The 24,233-nt window shown below is 43.4% G+C and overlaps 1 protein-coding gene across 1 annotated transcript; it reads right to left on the bottom strand.

The window, feature by feature from the left end:
- Positions 1 to 9,470: 9,470 nt before the first annotated feature.
- Positions 9,471 to 23,466, bottom strand: KNSTRN (kinetochore localized astrin (SPAG5) binding protein). Its single transcript, XM_070407369.1, has 10 exons — positions 23,324 to 23,466; positions 23,080 to 23,223; positions 22,795 to 22,889; positions 14,571 to 14,703; positions 13,779 to 13,826; positions 12,860 to 12,965; positions 12,643 to 12,736; positions 11,669 to 11,724; positions 10,632 to 10,706; positions 9,471 to 10,114 (listed from the first exon to the last, which is right to left on the bottom strand). Exons 1-10 carry the CDS (start codon positions 23,464 to 23,466, stop codon positions 9,983 to 9,985), a joined length of 1,026 nt encoding a protein of 341 aa, XP_070263470.1. The 3' UTR covers positions 9,471 to 9,982.
- Between the last annotated feature and the right edge of the window lie 767 nt (positions 23,467 to 24,233).

Here is a 24,233-nt window from a genome sequence, read left to right on the forward strand (position 1 = left end):
GGGCAGGGGGTCATTAGTCAATAAAACTGGTCCTGAGGTTTTGCTGCTTTTCTGGGCCTGGAGCTGAAACACAACCGAGGCCTAAATGTATCTGATGCAGGTCAGAACCTCATTGTCCTGGGGGCTTCATATTTAATGGCTGTTCATGGGCACCGATTTTTGTTCCCCCTCTAAGGGGGTCTAACCTACATGACTACCAACATGCCAGGGGAGGAGAGGTCAGGGGAGGGTCAGGACCACCTGACCAATGACATGAAAGATCAGGGAATCTAAACCAAATGACCAGTGATATGATAGGGGAAGAAAGGTTACCCTTGGTGTGAGGTCCTTGTTTTCCCAGTTTTTTCTTGTTGCTAGGTTCCGGGGCTTTCCACACCAGAGACCTTCTGCACTTGGCCCATCGTCCTTGCTCTGCTCATGTCTGGCTAACTGCCTACTACAGAGGGAGGTAGTAATTTATTAACCTGTATACTTAAGGTTAGTAAACTTTGGTAAACCTCAATACATTTTATTAAGAATTGTAGTATCCTATATAATAATTCTGTATAATAAAAAAGTAATATGCAAATTGACCATCGCTCCAACACACAAGATAGCTGCCTCATGTGGTCAAAGATGGCTGCCCCCATGTGGACACAAGATGGTTGGCAGGGGAGGGCAGTTGGGGGGAACCAGGCCTGCAGGGGAGGGCAGTTGGGGGGGACCAGGCCTGCAGGGGAGGATAGTTAGGGGTGACCAGGCAGGCAGGGGAGGGCAGTTAGGGGTGACAAGGCCAGCAGGGGAGGGCAGTTAGGGACAATTGGGCTGGCAGGGTAGCAGTTAGGTGTTGATCAGTCTGGCAGGGGAATGGTTAAGGGGTGATCAGGCTGGCAGGCAGAAGCGGTTAGGGGCAATCAGGCAGGCAGGCAGGTGAGCAGTTGGGAGCCAGCAGTCCTGGATTGTGAGATTGTGATCCCACTGAGATTGGGCCTAAACAGGCAGTCGGACATCCCCCAAGGAGTCCCAGATTGGAGAGGGTGCAGACTGGGCTGAGGGACACACACTCCCCTGTGCATGAATTTCATGCACCGGGCCTCTAGTAGTATACATAACAAAATCTGCTATTTTAACTATTTAAGTGTACATCAGTGACATTAAGTACATTTGCAGTGTTGCGCATCCATCACCACTCTGCATTTCCAGAACTTTTCATCTTGTCAAACAGAAACTGTACATTTTAAAGTTCCTGTTCCTTTCTCCACCCAGCCACTGGTAACCTCTATTCTACTTTCTGTCTCTATTAATTTGCATACTCTAGGTATCCTCATGTAATCAGACTGGAAGGGAAAAAGGACAGTGAGTGAATGAATAGGAGATAGATGGTAGCTGGAGGGGATGAGAATGGTGTTTTGTTTATTTGTTTGTTTGTTTGTTTTTCAAGATGGTTGTATTTGAGCCTAAGAGATCCCAGTGACAGGGAAGTTGAATAGCTAAGGTTTGCATAGTCATAGTAAAATTAGGGCACTAAAGAGCAGGAGAGAATGCCAGCATGGTTAAGGGCAAGATTATGAAAGAAATAATTTATCAAGATAAAGTTTGAATTTTAATACTAATTACCATCAGAATTTGAGTATCTTTGCCAGGTGCTGGACACAATTATCTCTATATTACTGGTAAGAAATTAGGCTGAGAGAAGTAATTTGTCAAAGACCAGCTTTTAGTGGTGAGAAATAGAGTGAATAAATAAAATGGAATCACTATAGTCAAGCTGCTAAATTATTGAAAAAAGCAGATTGAAGTATGAGGAAATGATTCTATTCTTGTTTTAACTAGCCTGGGAACTTACTTTTGAAATTTCTAGTCCAACATCAATACCTGGATATACATCAAGCCTCCAGGTGACTTTCTGATCACTCCTTTTTTTAAAAATATATTTTATTGATTTTTTTTTTTACAGAGAGGAAGGGAGAGGGATAGAGTTAGAAACATTGATGAGAGAGAAACATCGATCAGCTGCTTCCTGCACATCTCCCGCTGGGGATGTGCCCGCAACCCAGGTACATGCCCTTAACCGGAATCTAACCTGGGACCTTTCAGTCTGCAGGCCGACGCTCTATCCACTGAGCCAAACCGGTTTCGGCGTGATCACTCCTTGAAAGACGAAGGAAAGAATGTTCACATATCCAAACTACTGACAGCCATTATCCAGACCTCAGGTCATCTAGATTCTAGAGGATTACCATTCTGGACCGATCCAGAGGCTATGAATGCAGAACTCATTCTTTTCAAGAATGTAGTTTTTACTGTGAGGACCCTTAGCTTTTCTGTCTTTTTCAGAACACTCTGGGCATTGCCTAGTTGTGTTCCAGTTTGCAAATCCTAAGACCCTTGAATAAATCTTTATCATTTATTTCTAGCCAAAGCCTCCAGTTTGATGAACAGTGTGTAGGCTGGGATTCCAATCCAGATTTGTCTGGCTGGGATGGGCTGCAAGCTGAAGTTTTAACATCCTAATTTTATAACTAATTCCTATTCTGTCACCTTGCTCAAAACTTCTACGTATATGGATTCCTTCCCCCCACACCTTATGCCATCAATTAATTCCTGTAGCTTTCTTGTGTTCAAATCTTTCTTTACACCTTTGCTGCCAAGGCCCTAACACATTTGATTCCTACATTATCCCGATGTCCTTGACTCTATTCTCTTAATCCTCTTAAAACTTCCAAAATAGCCAAAGTAAAACCAATGAATCACTGAAGTAGTAAGTAATAGAAGTTTATTGTGCAAACTAGGAGCACTCAAACTAAAACATGGAATGAGGCTCAGGGGTATCCTATATAATAAAGAGGCAATATGCAAATTGACCATCACACCCTCGCACAAGATGGCTGCCCCTATGTGGGCACAGGATGGCCGCCCACATGTGGTCACAAGATGGCTGGCAGGGGAGAGCAGTTGGGGGCGATCGGGCCTTCAGGGGAGGGCAGTTGGGGGTGACTGGGCCAGCAGGGGAGGGAGGGCAATTGGGGGGGACCAGGCCTGCAGGGATGGCAGTTAGGGGCGACTAGGCCTGCAGGGGAGGGCAGTTAGGGGCGATTGGGTCGGCAGGGGAGGGCAGTTGGGGGGCGATTGGGCCAGCAGGGGAGCAGTTAGGCGTTGATCAGGCTGACAGGGGCATGGTTGGGGGGTGATCAGGCCAGCAGGCAGAAGCGGTTAGGGCAGGGGTGGGCAAACTTTTTGACTCGAGGGCCACAATGGGTTCTTAAACTGGACCGGAGGGCCGGAACAAAAGCATGGATGGAGTGTTTGTGTGAACTAATATAAATTCAAAGTAAATATCATTACATAAAAGGGTACGGTCTTTTTTTTTTTTTTTTAGTTTTATTCATTTCAAATGGGTCAGATCCGGCCCGCAGGCCATAGTTTGCCCACGGCTGGGTTAGGGGCAATCAGGCAGGCAGGTGAGCGGTTAGGAGCCAGCAGTCCCAACTTGTGAGAGGGATGTCCCCCGAGGGGCCCAGATTGGAGAGGGTGCAGGCTGGGCTGAGGGATCTCCCCCCCTCCCCCAGTGCACGAATTTCATGCACCGGGCCTCTAGTATTGTTATAAAGCAGATTATATGGTGAGAAAATGTTACCAAACCAAACCAATCAAGGGTCTGCTTGCCCTATGTGCAGCAAAGCCAAACACTGCACATTGAAATTTGCAATGGAGAGATTAAAGCTGTTTTACTAGTATTTGCAGGGAGTCAAGCAAGAAAACAGGAAGCAATCACTTAAAACCCCAACTCCCGATGGAGTTTGCTTTTAATCAAGGGGTTTTAAAGGCAAAGGTTGAGGGTTAAGGGGAACAGGCTGCTGGTATGTGGAAGCACTGGTGGTACAGGTGTTGGAGAGCTTTGAAACTTGTCCATTTAATGGTAAATTCTGGCAAGGGGCTTCAGCATTGATCTTCCTGCACAACTGACCCTTCGCTTCTGAAAGGGTTTTGGTGTTCAGATACTGGTCATGTTCCAGTTCCTTGGTCCTGTGTATAGCTGGAGGCCAAAGTTTACTCCTCTGCGCATGCTTTGGCTTCATGAGTTGCAGTTTTGGTCTGTTGACTATGAAAGGCAACTAACTGAGTAACGTGTCAGAAACATGATAGGACCATTTTGAGCTGGTTCTGAAGTTACTAGTACAAACTCGCAGTGACTGCTTATTCTTCACAGCGATTTTCAGTGGCTACCTTATGTCAACCTCATGAAAGGGGTCAAGTTTTGCTTATGATTTCCTGAAGCAAAAGCAAGAAACGAACCAGGGCAAGCTGGTGTTGCAAAATAAGCTAAATTACGATTTGTTTGTATGACTAAACTGGTTCTGTCTCCTTGGAATTGTCAAGGCTGGCCTCCATTTGTTTATTGTATTTTAACGCGGCCATCCATCTTTAACACCAATGCCAGATTCAGTTTTCTAAAACATTCATCATGATGATTGCCTGCTCAGAACGTTTCACTGATTCCATTGCCTTTTTTTGTGGTTCCCAGATTGTGAGTTAAGGCACCCTTGGGCAACAAACTCACAGGCACCCATGGGCTATTTAAACTTTTGGGGGAATCTTAGTGATACTTGACATGTTAGACACGTGAGCTACGAGCTTGAAGTAGGTCAGTTTCGACATTAGATCATGCCACATTCCTTTCAATGTCAAACAGGGAATGCAGGCAGTAGTGTCCAATTTGATTCCAAGGTTTGAGAAATTAAGCAATGCCCAACATCCCGTTAATAAATCATTGTAGTTACTGAGCAATGAAATAAAAAAAAATTCTTTAGTTTTGTGTATTATTTTTTCAAATAGCTAATAAGTTGTTAGGACATATGTACTTATTATTTGGATGTAACTACTTACAGTAGTTAGGTATTTCTTTTTTTAAAAAAAAATATCTTTATTGATTTCAGAGAGGAAGGGAGAGGGAAAGAGAGATAGAAACATCAATGATGAGAGAGAATCATTGATTGGCTGCCCCCTGCACATCCCCCACTGGGGATAAAGCCCGCAACTCAGGCATGTACCCTTGGCTGGAATTGAACCTGGGACCCTTCAGTCCGCAGGCTGACACTCTATCCACTGAGCCAAACCAGCCAGGACAGTTAGGTATTTCTTTAGATGTCAAAAAAATATTACTGAGATAATAGGGCCCACACTTCCCACCTTTCCTCTAACTCCTGAGGTGAGGTGTGGCACTGTGCGGTGCTTGCCGGTTGCCGTTCATAACCCTGCTGCAGACACGGTGGGGCGTGCAGGCGTCTGCATAGTGAACTCAGGCCGCGAGGACCTGGGGGCAGGAGGAGGAGAGTTTGCCAGGACCCTGCTGAACCCAGCAGATCCATCTCGGAAACCCCTGGGTTTGCATTCTGCTGCGTGGCCCACCCACAGCGTTCTTAGTTGCAGCAACAGAAAGTGGCTGAGATAAGCAGATGTGTTGAAAGACTGTTGGAGAGCTTATAGAATGACCAGGAAGTTAGGACCACAAAGTTGACCTAACAGCACCGCCTGCTCTGGGCCCTGCCTGCCACCGTCACTACACCCCTGCAGTTCCCCAAACCCCATGTGGCTGCCACCACCAGGGTGGAGCTTCTGCTGTCTTTGGGCAGAATTCAAAACCCCAGACGGTGTTGTTGGCTAAGTCTTGGCCTTGTGCCCATGCCCTGACTGCAAGCAAAGCTGGAAAACCAGCTCCTGTGGTTTTACCCTCCAGACGCATGAAGTAGGGAATTCCCCAAATGTAGGAAAGAAATTCAGATACTTATCAATCAAATGTTTTTTCATTTATAGGATTTTAAGCTTGACTTTGGCAATTCTCATGGCAAAACAAGTGAAACTTGGTGTGGAGGTATAGCCACCATTTTTCAAAGTCCTGGTGATGAAGTATGAAAAATGAACAAAAGAAAGAAGGGATTAATAGTGGAACATATGTCCATAGAAATTAATGTTTACATTCAAGAAGGAAAATAACCTGTTGAAGTTATCAGATAAAAAAATTACAAATCAAAACTACAGTGAGGTACCACCTCATACCTATTAGAGTGGCCATTATCAATAAGACAATAACAAATGTTGGAGAGGTTACAGAAAAAAGGGAACCCTTTCACTGCTGGTGGGAATGTAGACTGGTACAACCACTATGGAAAGCAGTCTGGTGATTCCTCAAAAACTTAAGAATAGAGCTACCGCCCTAACCGGTTTGGCTCAGTGGATGGAGCGTTGGCCTGCGAACTGAAGGGTCCCAGGTTCGATTCCGGTCAGGGGCATGTACCTTGGTTACGGGCACATCCCCAGTAGGGAGTGTGCAGGAGGCAGCTCATCAATGTTTCTCTCTCATTGATGTTTCTAACTCTCTATCCTTCTCCCTTCCTCTCTGTAAAAAATCAATAAAATATATTTAAAAAAAAAAAAAAAGAATAGAGCTACCATACAATCCAGCAATCCCACTCCTGGGTATATACCTGAAAAACTCGAAATCATGTATTTGCAAAGATATATGCACCCCTATATTCACTGCAGCATTATTCATGGTGGCCAAGACATGGGAACAACCAAAGTGTCCTGTAATAGAGGACTGAATAAAGAAGATGTGGTACATATACACATGGAATACTTACTACTCAGCCATAACAAAGGATGACATAGCACCATTTGCAACAACATGGATGGACCTTGAGAACATGATGCTAAGTGAAATAGGTCAGTCAGGAAAAGCTAAGAACCATGACTTCACTCATATGTGGGATATTAAAGCTGACTCATGAACACAAACAGTAGTGTGGTGGCTGCCAGAGGGGAAGGTGTTGGGGCGGGGAGAATGGGGGGTTCTAATATATGGCGACGGGGGATTTGACTTTGGGTGGTGGGAACATGGTGCAATACACAGATCTTGTAACAGAAACCCACACCTGAAACCTATATGTTAATGTTGACTAATGTCATTCCAATAAATTTAAAAGCTCCCCTTTCACCCCAGTATAAGGTCATTTGCATGGGTGCAAAAATAGAATGGTTTGCCACTGGAGTATCAAAAGAAGTTAAATATGATAGAACCAAATGACTACAAAGGAAGGGCCTCAGAAGTTGAAGTTGTCAAAAAGGGGGAAACAAAAACTAATTAGAACATAGATGATACCTACGGATATTTTCTCTATGTGCTAATTGAATATATTTTTAATGTTTAGAACAGGGAAAAGGGTTATCTCTATGTATAATATATTTTCAACAGTACTCTGAAGGGACATCTCACTTGAGTGATTCCTTATTTTCAGACTACAAAATGAAACTGGGTTAGAAGTTAGGCAACTGCAAAGGGGACTATAAGACACTGGGATGCATGATAAATGGATATGGGTGCTTCTGTGACACTTTTCTGTGAAGTTATTTTCTTGAGTTGATCTGAGTGTATTCTTGCTCTGTGACGAAGGATAGATTTACAACTTAATGACAGTGCTGGTGAATCACTCTGCTCTGGAATTTTTATCAGCTAATAAGAGCAAGCAAACTACAGAGACAGTTGATAATAAAACTTTTTAAATAAAAAAAATTATTACTGAGATAATAAGGGCATCATGAGCTGAGAAAGTTGGAAACCTCTGGCCTAAATTATAAAAACCCACACTTCTTAGCCTGGCATTCAAGGTTCAAATCTTCTGGTAACACCACGTACCTTTTACCCTCATTCTCTGGCTCAAGTTTTTCTCCAATACTTGCTTGTTGTTTGACCTTGGGTGAATCAATTTAACTTCTCTGCGCTATCTCCCCAGCTGTAAAATGGAGTAATAGTGCTTACCTTGTATGCTTATAATGAGGATTACATGAGACTATACATGAGGAACATAGATACATTTGCATATTCATTTACAAATGTTCAATTAAATGTCAGACATAATCCCTTCTCATCTTGAACCCTCTGAACAGCCCATTGTTCTTACTATGTTCCCAAGACTCATCTGGATCCACCCCTCCCCACCCCCCCCACCCCCCACCGCCTCTTTTAATCTTTCGTGATTTTATTTTCTCCCTGGAGTTTCCAATGATCCTGCCACTCTCGCCAGTTCTCCATGTGTTCACCAACTTGGAAGGTCCTCAACTTTTTTGCCAGCCTCTCCAAATGTTACTTTTCCTTCAATTCCCAGTCTACCTCCTCCATAAGCCTAGCCCACAGTTAACTACTGTAGAACACAACTGTATCACACCACCCATTGTTGATAAAGCATTATCTTTTGTTATTTAACTTGTTTATGACCTGCATTTTTTGTTTCACCAAATAAGACTGTAAGCTTCGAGGTTTAGAATGTCATGCTACATTAAGTTTTCTATAGCATCTAGCAAAATGGAGGGTGCAGATCACTATTTGCTGGGTTTATGTATGAATCTGTTTAGGTTCCAGATCAGATTAAGCCACATGTACAAGTGACAGATGTAACAGCACAGGTCAGAGGGAATAAAGTCAAGGGTGCACAAAGGCTGGCTGGTGGTGCAAAGCAGAACCATGAAGTGAAAGCACCTTGGTGAGACCAGGCCACGAGAGCAGGATCTCTACACCGGGAAGATGAGTATGGTAGACATTAAGATCATTACATTCCCAGGCGTTACCTAGGGAGGCATGACAAGGAGGTGAGGATCCCACAACTGAGTTTCCCACCCTCTCCTTCCAAAAAGTAAAACTTTTTGGGGGGCTTAAAATAGCAATAACAACTTCATTTGCTGTAAACAATCTTTTAAACTGTAAACATCTTGAAAATGGGTAGAAGACAATGTTCAGCCCCTCTCATTGGTGAGAATTAACTGGATTTCCCCCCTTCAAAATATTTGGGACATAACCAACTGCATGAACATTTGTGTGTGAAGGCAAAAGAATTTAGCCCTGTAAGTTAGGGTTGGGGTATTAATGGGTGGCTCTGGGCAACTGCAGCAATGCTGAATAGTGGATGGGTTTGATGAAAAAATTGCAGAAAAAAAGGGAAAGGGAGCTGGCCAATGACTGCCTTGTCTAAGAAATGAAATATGGCTGTGCCTTGGGTAAACCAGCAGGGGGGAGAGGAGGGGCGGCCTGCCATGGACTTCAGTTGATTAAGGATCCATGAAGCCAGGTCCAGGATTGGCTGTGCAAAGCAAAGAGCAGGAACATAATCATGCTCGGGAGTATAGGGACAACAGGCAGCTCCTGACACAAATTCGGTGGGTGGAGTCTGGCCCACTGCTACAAACAGGGAACACCCTCAGAAGGCAAGTGAAGGTTCCGGAAGAAGGGGTCGGGTAGGCATGCAGCACTTAATGAGTGGAAGGAAAAGATTCTGGATTAAATTAAAGGTGTGAACTTGTCTACATTAGTTCAATAATCAGTGAATGTATTTAAAATAAAAGGCTATTTTCACTTCTCATTGCAATCTGAAGTTACAGAAATATTTATTTTAAAATTAGCACTTTATATATATATATAAACATATAAAAAAACACAGAAGTGATTTAAAGCTCCAGAGTGTATTGTTTCAGTTGGTGTTATTGCTATCTATACCTTCACCCCATTTATTAAGCCATTTCAAGTGACTTTAAGTTCCCATGTGTCCAAATTAGAGGGCCTGCATGGCTCCTCAGTGGCATTTCCTGTGGAGACCTGTGCCCCATGGTAAGATTCAGGGTTTCTCCCTGCACATCTGGATGTGACCTTTTGGATCCTCTGGCTGTGGCTGGTTTAGTCTCCTGTTTCTAACAGTGGGTCGCTTTGCTGCCTAGATTCCCTTCTTGTAGACCTCAATTATGTACATGTGAGGTTCAGAGAGCTGGCTAATCTGACGAGTGAGAACACTTTCTTAAAGGAGGAACTGCCATTCCAGCATTAACTATCCTTAATCTTACTGCACAAACTGGTTTCATTCTTGGAATGGTGAAGATCATGGCCAAGAAGCAGATGTCCTTAGTGGCTTCCTCCTAGAGTTAATCCCCAAGAGAGAGCCATCTGGCCACTTGCTTTTTATCACATTTCTAATAGCTGCTCCATTTCCTCAAGGGCTGCTGTAAAATCATTTACTTGGCTGTTACATAGGGTCTGCTGCTCTAGGAACCGGGCCCTCTCTTCTTCTTTCATCTTCAACTTTACTTTTAAGGCCTGTTTGGAAAGATATTAAAAAAGACAAAAACAAACAAAAACTTTGAAACATTATGCTTCTGTCCCATTGAGGAAGAATTCTCTGTATTCGTAGGGGAATTGAATTTTCTTTGCAAATTTTCTGTAAGTTTAAAATTATAGTTTATTAAAATAAAGAAATAGATAAATAAGAGAGAGCCCTCCAACCCCTAGCTGGTTTGGCTCAGTGGATAGAGTGTTGGCCTGTGGACTGAAGGTTCCGGGTGTGATTCTGGTCAAGGGCACGTACCATGGTTGCAGGCTCCTGGCCCTGGTCGGGGGCATGTGGGAGGCAACCAATTGATATGTCTCTCTCGCATCCGTGTTTCTCTCTCTCTTTCACTCTCTTCCACTCTTTCTGAAAATCAATGGAAAAAATGTTCTTGGGTGAGGATTAAAAGTGAGAGTGAGAGAGGGAGAGAGAGAGAGAGATCCCTCTATAGATCCATCTACTGTAGTAGGAATATAATTTTTCCTCAGGGTGATGTCTGCCTCTCACCTGTAACTCCTCCATCTGCTTTTTTGCTGTTTCGTTAAAAAGCTTCAATTCATCTTGCAAAGTTTCTAACAGCAACTAAAAGCAAAGTACAATTAGTAAAATAAAGTACAAATCTTCATTGGTATGTGAACATTTTCTTCATATAAACTAATCTCTTTGTATAAAAGGGGAGCTGAATTAGATGACTGCTAACGTCATGCAGCCATTGGCTGCGTCCACACACATCTGGCTTCTCTACTGGGCATCCTGGAGGAACTCAGTCCCCAGGAGGGGCGAAGGATTATCCCACTTCCATGAGTTCCGCTATACAAGCAACATGAACACACGTATCCACTGAAGGGGTGACTAATAACCTGGGAGAGCTGAGGGAGGTTCCATATCTAGTGCTCTGTGACTTTAAGATGACAACTCATCTTCTGATCATAGAAACTCAGGAGACTTTAATCTCAAACAATTACCTTCCTACCTCATTATCTAGTTCTCAGCGAAGGAATAAGGAGAGAAATTGGTCTAGTATAAAACAGAAACCAGCCCTGACTGGTTTGGCTCAGTGGATAGAGCGTCGGCCTGCAGACTCAAGGGTCCCGGGTTCGATTCCGGCCAGGGGCATGTGCCTTGGTTGCGGGCACGTCCCCAGTTGGGGTATGCAAGAGGCAGCTGATCGATGCTCTCATCGATGTTTCTAACTCTCTATCCCTCTCCCTTCCTCTCTGTAGAAAATCAATAAAATATATTAAAAAACAAAAACAAAAACCACAAAAAAAAAACACCCAGAAACCAGAAAGTGCTGTATACAGGTCTATCCTGTTATGTGTTTTAAAGTAGCACATTTTCAACTCAGACTCACTCATATTCGAAAGCACAGGTCACCTGCCAAGTATGATATGCTCTTTTGAGTACATATCCACCACTCTCTCCTTCCACTATCCTGGGTCCCAAAGGCTGCTTCTCGGGGTTTACTGAGCATATGGCAGCGATCTCCTGGAGCCGCGGTCCCTCCGCCCTCGGCCCTCGCCCACTCATACTCAGGCCCTCACCATCGAGTCCATGTGATCCGGGTTGGATTCTTGCTGTGATTCCAGGGTTTCACTGTCTAAATGTAATGGAGACAACAAAATTAGCCTCGCTTAGGGAACTGTACCTTCCACAAAATAAACAACCAAAAAACCCCTCTAGAACAAGGACAAGGACAAGCACAGAGTTTTCGTGAGGAAAAATTCTCTAAGAGCTGCTCCTGACTCCCCCGAGTTTTCACCCTGGCAGTGTGCCCACGCCTGCCTCGAGATACGTTTTAGCTCCTTCCTTTTTGTGTTTGGATATGGCCAAAAATTCATTCTGCTTTCTCCTCAGAAAATTTGTCCAACGGCAATGTATAGTTTTGTTTACAAAACACAGAACTATTTTTTAAAGTTTTTTAGGCCTTAAATATTATTATTTTTGATAAAAGTAGTGCATACACATAATAAATTAAAATAATATAAAAATATATATGAAGAATACATCCTAAACTGTACAGTTAACCAGTAGCATTCAGTCAGCATTCCTTAACTCAAGAAGCCTGGGGCCCTTTCCTGGGATGCTCAGGCCCCTCAGCTCCGTCTCCTCTCTGCTCTACACTGATCTCTAGGGAGAGGGTCAGAGCTGGAATCCCACTTTAACCACTGGGATTCTGCCGATTAGCCAGAAACAGTATCATTTCTCTCTCTCTTCCCACTTGAGAAAGTTAACTGTATGCTACCAATCTTGAAAGAAATAAAATATTTCTGGTCTAATTTGCAAGGTCATACCTTTGGGCACCAAAGTGTTCAGATAAGAAAGCGATAATCCTCTCTCCACAACCACCTGGAATCGGTCAGGCACAGTCAGCATCACCAGAGAAAAAAAGGTGCTCCAAACTCTGCATGCCTCGGCCAGCTGCCGCCACGCTGGACCCGAACACACAGCCCAGGACCACCCCAGCAGGGGGCACGCACACTGATGCCTTTGAAGGCTGCTGTGTGCTGTTTCTTACCTGGGTTGAGGCCCTTGCTCTCCAAAATCGCCAAACTGTTGTCCTGAAACTTCTGCAGCAGCTCCACCTTTTCAGTCAGGTCCTTCAGCTTTCCCTGTGGTGCCATGCACAGATCAGGCCTGTGCCACTCCTCAGGAGTGGTCTGAGCGGCTGTCCCTCGGGGTTCCACATGCACCACCCAGTGTGGCTGATGGCACAGGTCTGGTGGATCTCTTACCTGAGTTTCAGTCAACTTCTGGTGTAACTGCTTGTTGACGGCCTCTAAGATCTGGTTCTTATCCTTGAGCTCTTCCTCTGACTTCTGCTTACTCAATGGCCTGTAGCTGTAATGATAACTGTACTTATATGAAGTGGTGGGGGGTAAAGAGTATGGACTGGGTAGTCTCACAAATAGGAGTTCGAATCCTGGCTTCATCACATATGGTATATGACCTTCAGGGAGTTGCATAACCTCTCTGAGGCTCAGTTTCCTTATTTCCGGAATTAGGATAATACCTACCTCTCATAATATTATTATTGTGAAGAATAAGAGAAAGGACACATGTACCATTCTTAGCACGTCACTGACACATAGTAAACGTTTAATAAATAACAGCCATTATCACCATTAATATTAAACGTTCTTTTCAAATTTCTCAGAGTTCTTCTTGGATAGAGTTTTGTTTTCAGAACTTTTAAAACATGCCCAGATTTCTACAGAATTTTCAGCTTATATTATTTCTGTCTTCAGGACTGCAAAATGCCCATGCTAGCCTCCAAGACAGAAAGACAGGTCCTTCTTGTGGATTTCTCCTCCACCAGAAATACCATCTTGAAATTGCTAACTACACGCAGCCCCTCCGATCTCGAAGGCTTTACACTCCTGTTGAGAGGTCACAGCTGGGTTTGACTTCTGGTCAGCAGTGGTCCTGGTACGGAGACCCAAAAGCTCTTGACTGGCACTAAGATGGTAGCTTCACTAATCGTGCCCTGACAGTGTTTCTCAAATCTAGCTTTGCCTCACCCCTGAAAATTCCATTCAGATTTTTGGGTGGCACCCAGACTGTAACACGTTAAACAAGTCCCAACAAGTCCTGCACAACCAGGACTGAGATCCACTAACACGGTGCCCAACCTTCATTTACCCTGATGCTCACCTCTTTTTGATGTTCCTCTTGATGGCAGTATCTGCAGCTTTCCCTTGCCTAGCGGAGCAAAGACAAAGAAATCAGAATGTAACCTGACTTATTGTGGCAAACATTTTGCAATATGTACACATATCACATCATTATGCTGTGTACTTGAAACTATAATGTAGTCAATGCCTTAATTAAAAGCCAATGACAAAGGAATCAAGCAGAGAATTGTAACAGGTTGTTATATGTGTTGTGAGCAAAGCAGAAGAGAGAGGCTGGTTTTCTGAGGAAAAGAAACAGAGATTTTAAACAATGCAAATAACACGAGACTGAGAAGCTCTGAAGCCCATGCACTTTGTTTCAGCCCAGATTATTGAAAAAGGCTTATTAGTAATGAACTCCCCTCCTACTCAAAAACGAATGGCCTTCTCATGACAACCTCACTTACATGGGGACTGAGCACTGGGTGGAGGGACACATGCGCACTGGGCTGGACTGTGCTCAGACCAGCAACACAGCCTAACAACCAGCCCACCCACCGTGACTACCATTCAGGGCTGGGGTATGACCACAGTCAGCCACTGTACACTCCGAGCAGCGGTGAGAAGGGCAAGGATGTCTCTTAGCATAGCCCTTGCTGTGCCTCTTCAGAACTGATGGACACGGAGGGCCCTGACAACAGCTCAGCAAGGCGGCACTGATCCAGGTCCCTGACTCCAGGCTAACTGTTCAGGTGCCTTGTGCTCTGAAACCCCCACTTTCTAAATCCTGGTACTGAGCAATTTCTAACTGGATACCAATGATCTGACCCACCCATTCTCTCGTCTCGGTTTGATGCCTTTCATTACATCATTTTCTGAAACTCCTGGATGAAGAGATCTGGAAGCATCGACTTCTTTAGACTTCACAGGTAATAAGCTCTTAGAAGTGGCTCGAGTTTGTGTGTCTGCAAAGGAAAACAGGATGGTGAAACCTCAAGCAGAGTTCCATTCTAAGTTGTCAGAAACTTGTATTTCATTCTGGCCAATCTCAATTTGTGAAGATCGAACCAGCGACCTTTTGGTGCATGGGTTGACACTCAACCACTGAGCCACACGGGCTTCCATTGATCTTTAGAGAGTAGAAGGGAGGGAGAATGGGGGAGAGGGAGAGAGACAGAGAAACATCAATGTGAGAGAGATACAGCAACTGGCTGCCTCCCACATGCACCCTGACGGGGGCTGGGATTGAACCCACAACCAAGACACAGGAATCCAGCCCAAGACCCTTTGGTCCGAGGGCCAACACTCTAACCACTTAGCAAAACTGGCCAAGGCTAAACCGAAATTCTGTAAATGTAACAGTGCAGTGTGTTAGAGGGTAGCCAAAAGCTTCACGACATATCAAATGGAATGGCCAGATGGTATAAAGTAGGGGTTGACACAAGCAAAGAGCTAAATGAGAGGCAGTGTAGCAGTCAGCAGGGCAAAACACCGTAGAATCCCTCACCAAACACCAGAAGAATCAAGCCCTCTTGTTGAGCTCCTAGGCACTCTGCACACTCTCCGGAGGATACACTCAAACCGCTTGAGTCTCTCCTTTAAATATCGCTTTAGTTGTTTTCACCAACCTGTCTCCCTAACGACTCAAAAATATGTCTTGTGTGCCAGCGCTTAGGAGAGTATCGGGCATATCAACAGGTTCAATACCTGCTTGTTGAACAAGTGGTACAATTCAGTTTCATGCATTATTCGCACATCATCTCTAGATAATCTCCTCTAGACTTCTTTCCCTCTTCCATGCTCATTACCTTTTCGTCAGCCCTTTTAATTTGTTTACCCATCAAGTTCAGAGGTCCCCTATCTGGCATTCTGTTCTGATCCTTTTGTCAGGCTATTGCCAGATAAGCAGAGAAATGGCCCTGCCATGACTCTTCTTCCCAAGAGAGTATTTTCCCATAACCCTTATGCTACCCTATCCACCACCACACTTTTTTCTATTTACATTCCATACCAAATTCAAGTAGTAACTTCTTCTGGAATTAAGCACACTCCCTCCCTGCCCCCACGATTTTCTAGGTTATACTAACTTTTACTTTGTTCATTGTAAAATGGCTCCTTTAAGCTTAACCTAAAGAAAAAGCCATAATAATATAATCAAGTTGAAAAAATGAGGTACAAAGCACTGAATCAGAGGGATTAGGGAATTTTGTATTTGTATTTGAAAGAGTTTTTATTTTGATGACTCTAACTGTATAAGTTTGGAATAAATATGATTTCTCAGGTTAACAAATTATTTCATTTATAGGTATACTCACTGGGCACTTACACTCTATTTTCCATACTTTTACCCACAAGACAAAAATTAAACGGGTTCTTCCTGAGGTCTCTGTCTGAAATAAAAGGTAACTGTGGGGGAATGTATTTACCTTCTCCTCTCTCAAGTATTTATAAGTTATTCATAGTAACAAATCCATCCCATGTAAAAAGGTGCTAAATCATAAATTCATTGACTGTAATTAGTTCCAATAACCTGTATTTACTAGAACCTAAGGATTTTTAAAAAAAATTTATTTTATTGCTTAAAGTATTACAAAGAGTATTACATATGTCTCCTTTCTTTTTTCCCCCTGACATTCCCCTGGCCTCCCCTACCCGCCAGTGTCTTGTGTCCATTGGTTATGCTTATATGCATGCATACAAGTCCTTCGGTTGATCTGAACCTAAGGATTTCATTGTAGGAAAAATTTAGCAGGATTTAACAAAGACTGTCTTCTTAAAATGAGAGATGCTTTGGGGGTGGGGGGACTGAATGCTGGTGTTCAAAGAAGGAAAGGGGTCTTGTTTTTTACTGCGTATCATTTCCTAACTTTGGATTTTTTTTTTATATGTGTATATGGTACCCAGTCATAAAACTAAAACTTGGAGTTATGTAAAACTTGGGAGTGATGTAAGCATCATGGCACAGTGAGAGGACTCCTTTGTTTCTCCCCATTAGATTAAAAAAAAAGAGGGAATAAAGGAGGAAAAAATCATAGAAAACCACCAAATTAAAATATGAGAGAGAATCACAAGGGTAAAGAAACAGTGGAGACACAGAGTAACCAGAAAACAAAAAATGGCTGTTGTTATGTTCTCATATGTCAATAATCACCCTAAATGTAAATGAACTAAACTCACCAATCAAAAGGTATAGAGTATCGAGATGGATTACAAAAGAAAGAACTATATGTTGCCTGCAGGAGACTCAGCTCCAAAGATAAACATAGGCTTAAAGAGAAGGGGTGGAAGATGTCACTCCAAGAAAATGGCATTTAGAGAAAAAAGCGGTGTAGCAGTACCTATATGAGACAAAATAGATTTCAAAATAAAAAAGTTAAAGAGAGCCGAAGCCGGTTTGGCTCAGTGGATGGAGCGTCGGCCTGCGGACTGAAGGGTCCCAGGTTCGATTCCGGTCAAGGGCATGTACCTGGGTTGCAGGCACTTCCCCAGTGGGAGATGTGCGGGAGGCAGCTGATCGGTGTTTCTCTCTCATCGATGTTTCTGACTCTCTATCTCTCTCCCTTCATCTCTGTAAAAAAAAATCAATAAAATATATTAAAAAAAAAAAAAAAAGTTAAAGAGAATCAAAGATGGACATTTAATAATGATAAAGGGGATAATTCGTCAAGAAGACATAACACTTATCAATACATATGTACCAAACCTGGGAACACCAAAACATATAAAGCAATTATAAACAGACTTAAAGGAAGAAACTAACAAAATTGCAATTATAATAGGCAACCTGAACACCCAACTCATAGATCATCCAGACAGAAAGTCAATAAGGAAATACTGCTTTAAATGACACATTAGACCAAACAGAATTAATTGATATTGACAGAACTTTCCATCTCCAAAAACTAGAATACACATTCTCAAGTGCACATTGGAATTCTCAAGGATAGACTATATGTTTGTTCACAAAACTAGTCTCAATAAATTTAAGACTGAAATCATACCAAGCATATTTTCTGACCACATGGTATGAAACTGGAAATTAACTACAAGAAGAAAGCTGGAAAAACCATAAATATGTGGAGATTAAACAACATGCTACTGAATTACTACTGGGTCAAAGAAGAAATAAGAGACCAAAAAATACACTGAGACAAATTAAAATGAAGACATGATGTAACAAAATTTTAGGGGTGCAGCAAAAGCAGCACTAAGAGAGATGTTTATACCATTACAGGCCTACCTCAAGAAACAAACAAACAAAAAAACCCAAATAAACAATCGAACATTATACCTTAAATAACAAGAAAAAGAACAAATGAGGCACAAAGTCAGTAGAAGGAAGTAATAAAAATACAGCAATAAATGAAATAGAGAAAATACATTAGAAAACAATAAAACAAAGAACTGGTTATTTGAAAAGATAAACCTCTGGCTAGAGGAGAAAAGAGAGAAGACGCAAATAAATAAAATCAGAAGTGAAAGAGGAAGTTACAATGGACACTGCAGAAATACAAAGGATTATACTAGAATACTATGAAAGGATATACACCACCAAACTCAATAACCTAGGAAAAATGTACGAATCCTTAGAAGTATTCAGCCTTCCCAGACTGAATCATGAAGAAGTGGAAAACGCATATAGATGGATGACTAGTAAGGAAATTGAAACAGTAATAAAAAAAAAATCTTGTCCTAGCTGGCTTGGCTCAGTGGATAGTGTTGGCCTGAGGATTGAAGGGTCCCAGGTTCGATTCTGGCCAAGGGCACATGCCTGAGTTTCGGGCTCGATCCCCAGTAGGGGGTGTGCAGGAGGCAGCCAATCAATGATTCTCGCTCATCACTGATGTTTCTATCTCTCTCTCCTTCTCCCTTCCTCTCTGAAATCAATAAAGAAATATATTATTTAAAAAACAAAAACAAAACAAAACTCTTTAAAAAAAAAAAAAGTCCAGGACCCGAAGGCTTCACTGGTGAATTCCACCAAGTATTCAAAGAAGATTAATATCAATCCTCAACCTCTTCCAAAAAATTGGAGAGAGAATACTTCCTAACTCATATTGAGGCCAACATTAATTACCCTGATACCAAAACCAGGCAAGGAACACGAACGAACGAACACACACACACACACACACACACACACACACACACACACATTACAGGCCAATATCTCTGATAAACACAGGTGCAAAATCCTAAACAAAATACTAGCAAATTGAAAACAGCAATATATTAAAAGAATGAGTCATGATCAAGTGGGGTTCATTCCAGGGATGCAAGGATGGTTCAACATCCATAAAGCAATCAATGTGATTATAACAATAGGTGCAGAAAAAGCACTTGACAAGTTATAACATCCATTTATAGTAAGACACTCAATAATAAAATGGGTACAGAAGGAAAGTACCTCAACATTATAAAGTCCATTATGACAAACCTTCAGGTACCATCATACTCAATGGTGAGAAACTAAAAACTTTTCCTCTAAGATCAGGAACAAGACAAGGATGCCCACTCTCATCACTGCTATTCAATAGTACTGGAAGTCCTAGCCAGAGCAATTAAACAGAAAGAAAAGGCATCTAAATTGGGAATGAAGAAGTAAAACTGTCACTATTCACAGATGACATGACTCTATATACAGAAAAACCTAAAGATTCCACCAAAAAACTATTAGAAACAACTAACAAATACAGCAAAGTTGCAGGATACAAAATCAAGATATAAAAACCTGTTGCATTACCATATACTAACAACAAAATATCTGAAAGAGAAATGAAGAAAACAATATCATTAAGATCACAACAACAACCAAAAAACCAAAATACCTAAGAATAAAGTTGGGAGATGAAGAATCTGTACACTAAAAACTACAAGACACTGTTGAAAGATTTAATGCAATCCCTATCAAAATCCCAATGACCTTTTTTCACAGTAATAGAACAAAAAATCCTCAGATTTGTGTGGAATCACAAAAGATCCCAAATAGCCAAAGCAATCCTGAGAAAAAAGATAAACTATACTACAAAGCTACAATAATTAAAACAACATGGTATTGGCAGGAAAACAGACACAAAGACCAATGCAACAAAATTGAGAATCCAAAAATAAATGTGGGCAATTTTCAACAAAGGAGCCAAAGAGATAGAATGGAGAAAGGAAAGTCTCTCCAATACATTTGGGAAAACTGGAAAGCCACATGCAAAATAAAACCTAGACTGCTATTTGACACCATACACAAAAACTAACTTAAAATGGAGTAAAGACTTGAATATAAGACCTGAAACAATAAAATACATAGAAAGAAACATAGGCACTAAACTTATGGATCTTGGTCTCAGAGAGGTTTTGGTGAACTTGACCCCAAATGCAAGGGAAGTAAAAGCAAAAAGAAATGACTGGGACTACATCAAATTAAAAAGCTTCTGCACAGCAAAAGAAACCATCAACAAAACAAAAAGGTCTCCAACAGAATGGGAGAAGCTATTTGCAAACAATACCTCTGATAGCCGAAACCGGTTTGGCTCAGTGGATAGAGCGTCGGCCTGCGGACTGAAAGGTCCCAGGTTCGATTCCGGCCAAGGGCATGTACCTGGGTTGTGGGCACATCCCCAGTAGGAGATGTGCAGGAGGCAGCTGATCGATGTTTCTCTCTCATCGATGTTTCTAACTCTCTATCTCTCTCCCTTCCTCTCTGTAAAAAATCAATAAAATATATTAAAAAAAAACAAAAAAACAAAAAACAATACCTCTGATAAAGGGTTAATATCTGAAATATATAAAGAACTCAACAACAACAAAAAATCCTATTTAAGAAATGGGCAGAAGACCTGAATAAGCACTTTTATAAGGTAGTCACCTATGACCAACAGAAATATGAAAAAATGCTCAACATCACTAGTTGTAAGGGAAATGGCAAAGCAAAACCACAATGAGATACCTCTTCACACCTGTTAGAATGGCTATAATCAATAAGACAAGAAATAACAAGTGTTGGAGAGGCTATGGAGAAAAGGGAACCCTCATATTCTGCTAGTGGGAATGTAAATTGGTGCAGCCACTATGAAAAACTGTATGGAGGCTCCTCAAAAAATTAACAGAGCTACTATATGAGCCAGTAATAACTCTTCTGGGTCTATATACCTTAAAAACGTGAAAACACTTACTTGTAAAGACATATGTACCATTGCATTCATTGTAACACTATTCACAATAAAGACATGGAAACAACCTATGACACGTGTCCTTCGCCCGATGATTGGAAAAACACGATATGGTACATATATACAATGGAATACTACTCAGCCATTAAAAAGATGAACTATTGCTATTTGTGACAATATGGATGGATTTTGAGAGTATTAATACATCAAACAGAAAAAAAGCAACCATACGATTTCACTTGTATGTGGGATATAAACAAAAAGCAACAAACATACAAACAAAACAAACAAAAAACCAAACTCATTGATACAGACAATAGAATGGTGGTCACCAGAATGGAGGGGGATCAAATATATTGTGACAGAGGAGACTAGAGCCTTGTCTGAGTAGCTCAGCTGGTTAGAGCATCTTCCTGATACACCAAGGTTGTGGGTTTAATCCCTAGTCAGGGCACATACAAGAATCAACCCATGAATGCAGAAATACGTGGAACATCAAATTGATGCTTCTTTCTCTCCCTCCTCCTCCTCCTCTCTCTCTCTCTCTCTCTCTCTCTAAAAAAGGCAATCAATAAAAAATATAGTTATTTAGAAAAAATAGACTTCGGGTTCTGAGCACATAATAAATATACAGATGCAGTATTATAAAGTTGTATACCTGAAATGTATATATATATAATGTTATTAACCAATGCTACCCCACTAAATGTAATAAAAAGAAACAAAAAAACTGAAACGTAAAAACAACCAACTTATGCCCAAAACGAAAACAAAAAGCCTGGAAGACAGACGTCTGAAAATGTTAAGTTATTGAGGCTACATAAGATCATAAAGCTGGGACAGGGACAGAAAGCAAAGAGGTGCAATTTTTCAACTTGACCGGGGAGAGCCAGCCACTCCGCTCCAAGGGGAAAGCAGTGTAAGCGGATGTGGCCCTATGAATGCCAGGATTACCAGTCAGGTGTTCTGAGACAACAAAAGACAAAGCAGAACCACCCTGTAAGCCAGTGGTTCTCAACCTTGGCTGCACATTAGAATCACCTGAGAATCTTTTTAAAATCCTGACTTCTGGGCCCCATCCTCTGGAAATTGTGTTTCTTTGTTACTAATGTTGTGGCCCCACCCCATAACAAAGAAACCGAATTTCCGGAGGATGAGGCCCAGAAATCAGGATTTTACAAAGATTCCCAGGTGATTCCAATGTGCAGCCAAGGTTGAGAACCACTGCTTTAAGCCTTGGGAGAAAAGCCTATTTACTTCACAGGTAAATCCTGCTTCTTCCTCAGCCAGCTGCATGGAGTCACTGGGAAGGGATCTTAGCTGCTTCAAAATCTCCCACAACAGATTCCTTTTTTAAAAAAAAAACAACCCAGGATTAACTGAATGTGAAAAACAAATACAAGCTATCGACTCGCTCTTCTAAACTTAACTGGACAGTCTACCTGTCCCATAACAGGGTTCTGATGTTTGAAGCTCATTTTGTGCTACAATCTCCAGCTTAGGCAGCTGGGCGCCTGCAGACCCTGGGCAATGACGTTCGGCCACAGGCCAGGTGGCAAAGCAATCAACACAACGTAGTCCTGTATCTTCTCCCAAGTTTCTCGAATGCTCTAGCTGGGCCTGACTCCCCCCCTCTACCCCCCCCACCCCACTTCACTCAACAAATGTTTCCGGAGAACGTACTGCAGGACAGACACTGTGCAGACACAAATGTGAACCAGACGTGGTGGGAAACCCTCGTGCTCTCCCCTAAGTATCTCGTTTCTCAAACGACTCTCCAGATAGCGCTTCTGAAAATAAGGCCGGTAACTGTTCACGAAGGGCTTCCTGCGCCCCGGACTCCCGGCCACGGACGGGCCCCCTGACTCCCTGGGGGGCGGTGCGGACACTCACCGGCGAGCGGGCCGCCGCTCAGCACCGAGGCGGGCTGCAGGGTGTGCACGGTCTTAGCCACGCTGGTCATGGTCGCGGGGCGGCAAGGCCTGGCCCTGGGAGGTGGAAGGTGAATGTTACCCCGTGGTGGGCCAGGGCCCCCCCAACTCCCCCCGAGCAGGTGGAGGGCCCGGGAGAGCCGACCCAGCCTTTCCGGCTCCGGGGAGGCGCAGGGAGAAACTCGTCAGCGTCCACGCCAACCCGTCCGCCCTCAGCAGCCCGACCCCTGCCCCGCGAGGGCCGAACCCAGGCGCCTGCTGCTCCCGCCCGCAGTCCTCGTCGCTCCGACTCAGAAGGTCCTCCGCGGAAACGGCCGCGCTGCCGGCCGCGTCTGCCGCCGGGGTTTCAAATGGAAACTTCCGGTGGGCGGGGCGGGGCCAGGGGGCGGGGCTGCGGCGCGCGCCCCGCGGGCGGCCGAGTGGTGCCGCCGGCCCGGCCCTGGGCGGCGCCTGCGGGGGCTGCCATGCTGTACGGAAGGTCGGAGCCTCACCGGTTCCCGGGGCGGGTGGTGGTGGAGTCCCTGGGTCTGGGCCGGGGCGGCGGGTGCTGCTCTTTGTGGGCCTGAGTGGAGCTGTGACCCGCCGGCGTCACTTTCCAGCTCGGGACGCAGACGCAGCCAAGTTTAGAGCCCATGTCACAATCCTTCTCTTTGTTTGGTCCGCGATGGTCAGGGACATTGCACGCTGCCTGAGTGCCAGGCGCAGAGGGTATTTCAATGGGCGTAAAACTACCCGTTGCAGGGTGGGGAGTGGCAGATGGGGTTGGAAACGGGCCTGTGGGCTGAAATCCCTGAGGCGCCTACAGGCAATTCTAACTTGATCATTTCACGACACATTGGAGCACCTGCTGTGTGCCGGGCACTACACTAAGTGTGTGCGTGTGTGTGTGTGGGGGGGGGGGGGGGGGGGGGGGGGGGTGTAGGGGGGGCGAGAAAGAGGAGAGAGACAAGTATTGAGACCTTGGTTCTGCGCTCCTCCTGGAGCTTACAATCTAGCGAACAAATAATCATATGAACTTGTCAATTATATCTCAATAAAGCTGGACATATGTCAAATAGATATATATTTGCCAACTGTAGTAAAACTATGAAGGAAGAGTACAATGTTCCGCGTGAGAGAAAAGCAGGGAAAGCAAGTTTAAATGTAAGGGACCACCTCCCAGTGATGTCAGGATAAGTGGGACTTAATCAGATTACCAGTGGGGGAGGGGCAGAGATGCAAAGTCCTGAGGCTGGAATGGGCTTTTCTCCTAGAAGGGGCTGAAAAATTCAAGGAGAGTGGTACAGATAGAGTTGGAAGAATGGCAGCCTTTGTAAGCCAAAGGTAAAGAGATTAGATTTTATCTAAAGAGTAATGGGAAGCTATCGAAGTACTAGAGGGCCGGTGCACGAAATTCCTGCA

Source organism: Myotis yumanensis, unplaced genomic scaffold (assembly GCF_028538775.1).
Source record: "Myotis yumanensis isolate MYYU_CA2020_CCGP unplaced genomic scaffold, mMyoYum1.0.hap1 SCAF_1, whole genome shotgun sequence".
In the NCBI taxonomy this organism is placed as follows: Eukaryota; Metazoa; Chordata; class Mammalia; order Chiroptera; family Vespertilionidae; genus Myotis; species Myotis yumanensis.

What these genes read in the sequence shown, in the direction of transcription:
- KNSTRN (XM_070407369.1), bottom strand. Translation starts at nt 23,466, where the DNA reads ATGGGCTCTAAACTTGGCTGCGTCTGCGTCCCGAGCTGGAAAGTGACG. An exon ending in CGGGAGCAGCAGGCGCCTGG is followed by an intron (nt 22,890 to 23,079) that starts GTTCGGCCCTCG and finishes TCCACCTCCCAG; the next exon opens with GGCCAGGCCTTGCCGCCCCG. An exon ending in AAGAGGAACATCAAAAAGAG is followed by an intron (nt 12,966 to 13,778) that starts GTGAGCATCAGG and finishes TTATCATTACAG; the next exon opens with CTACAGGCCATTGAGTAAGC.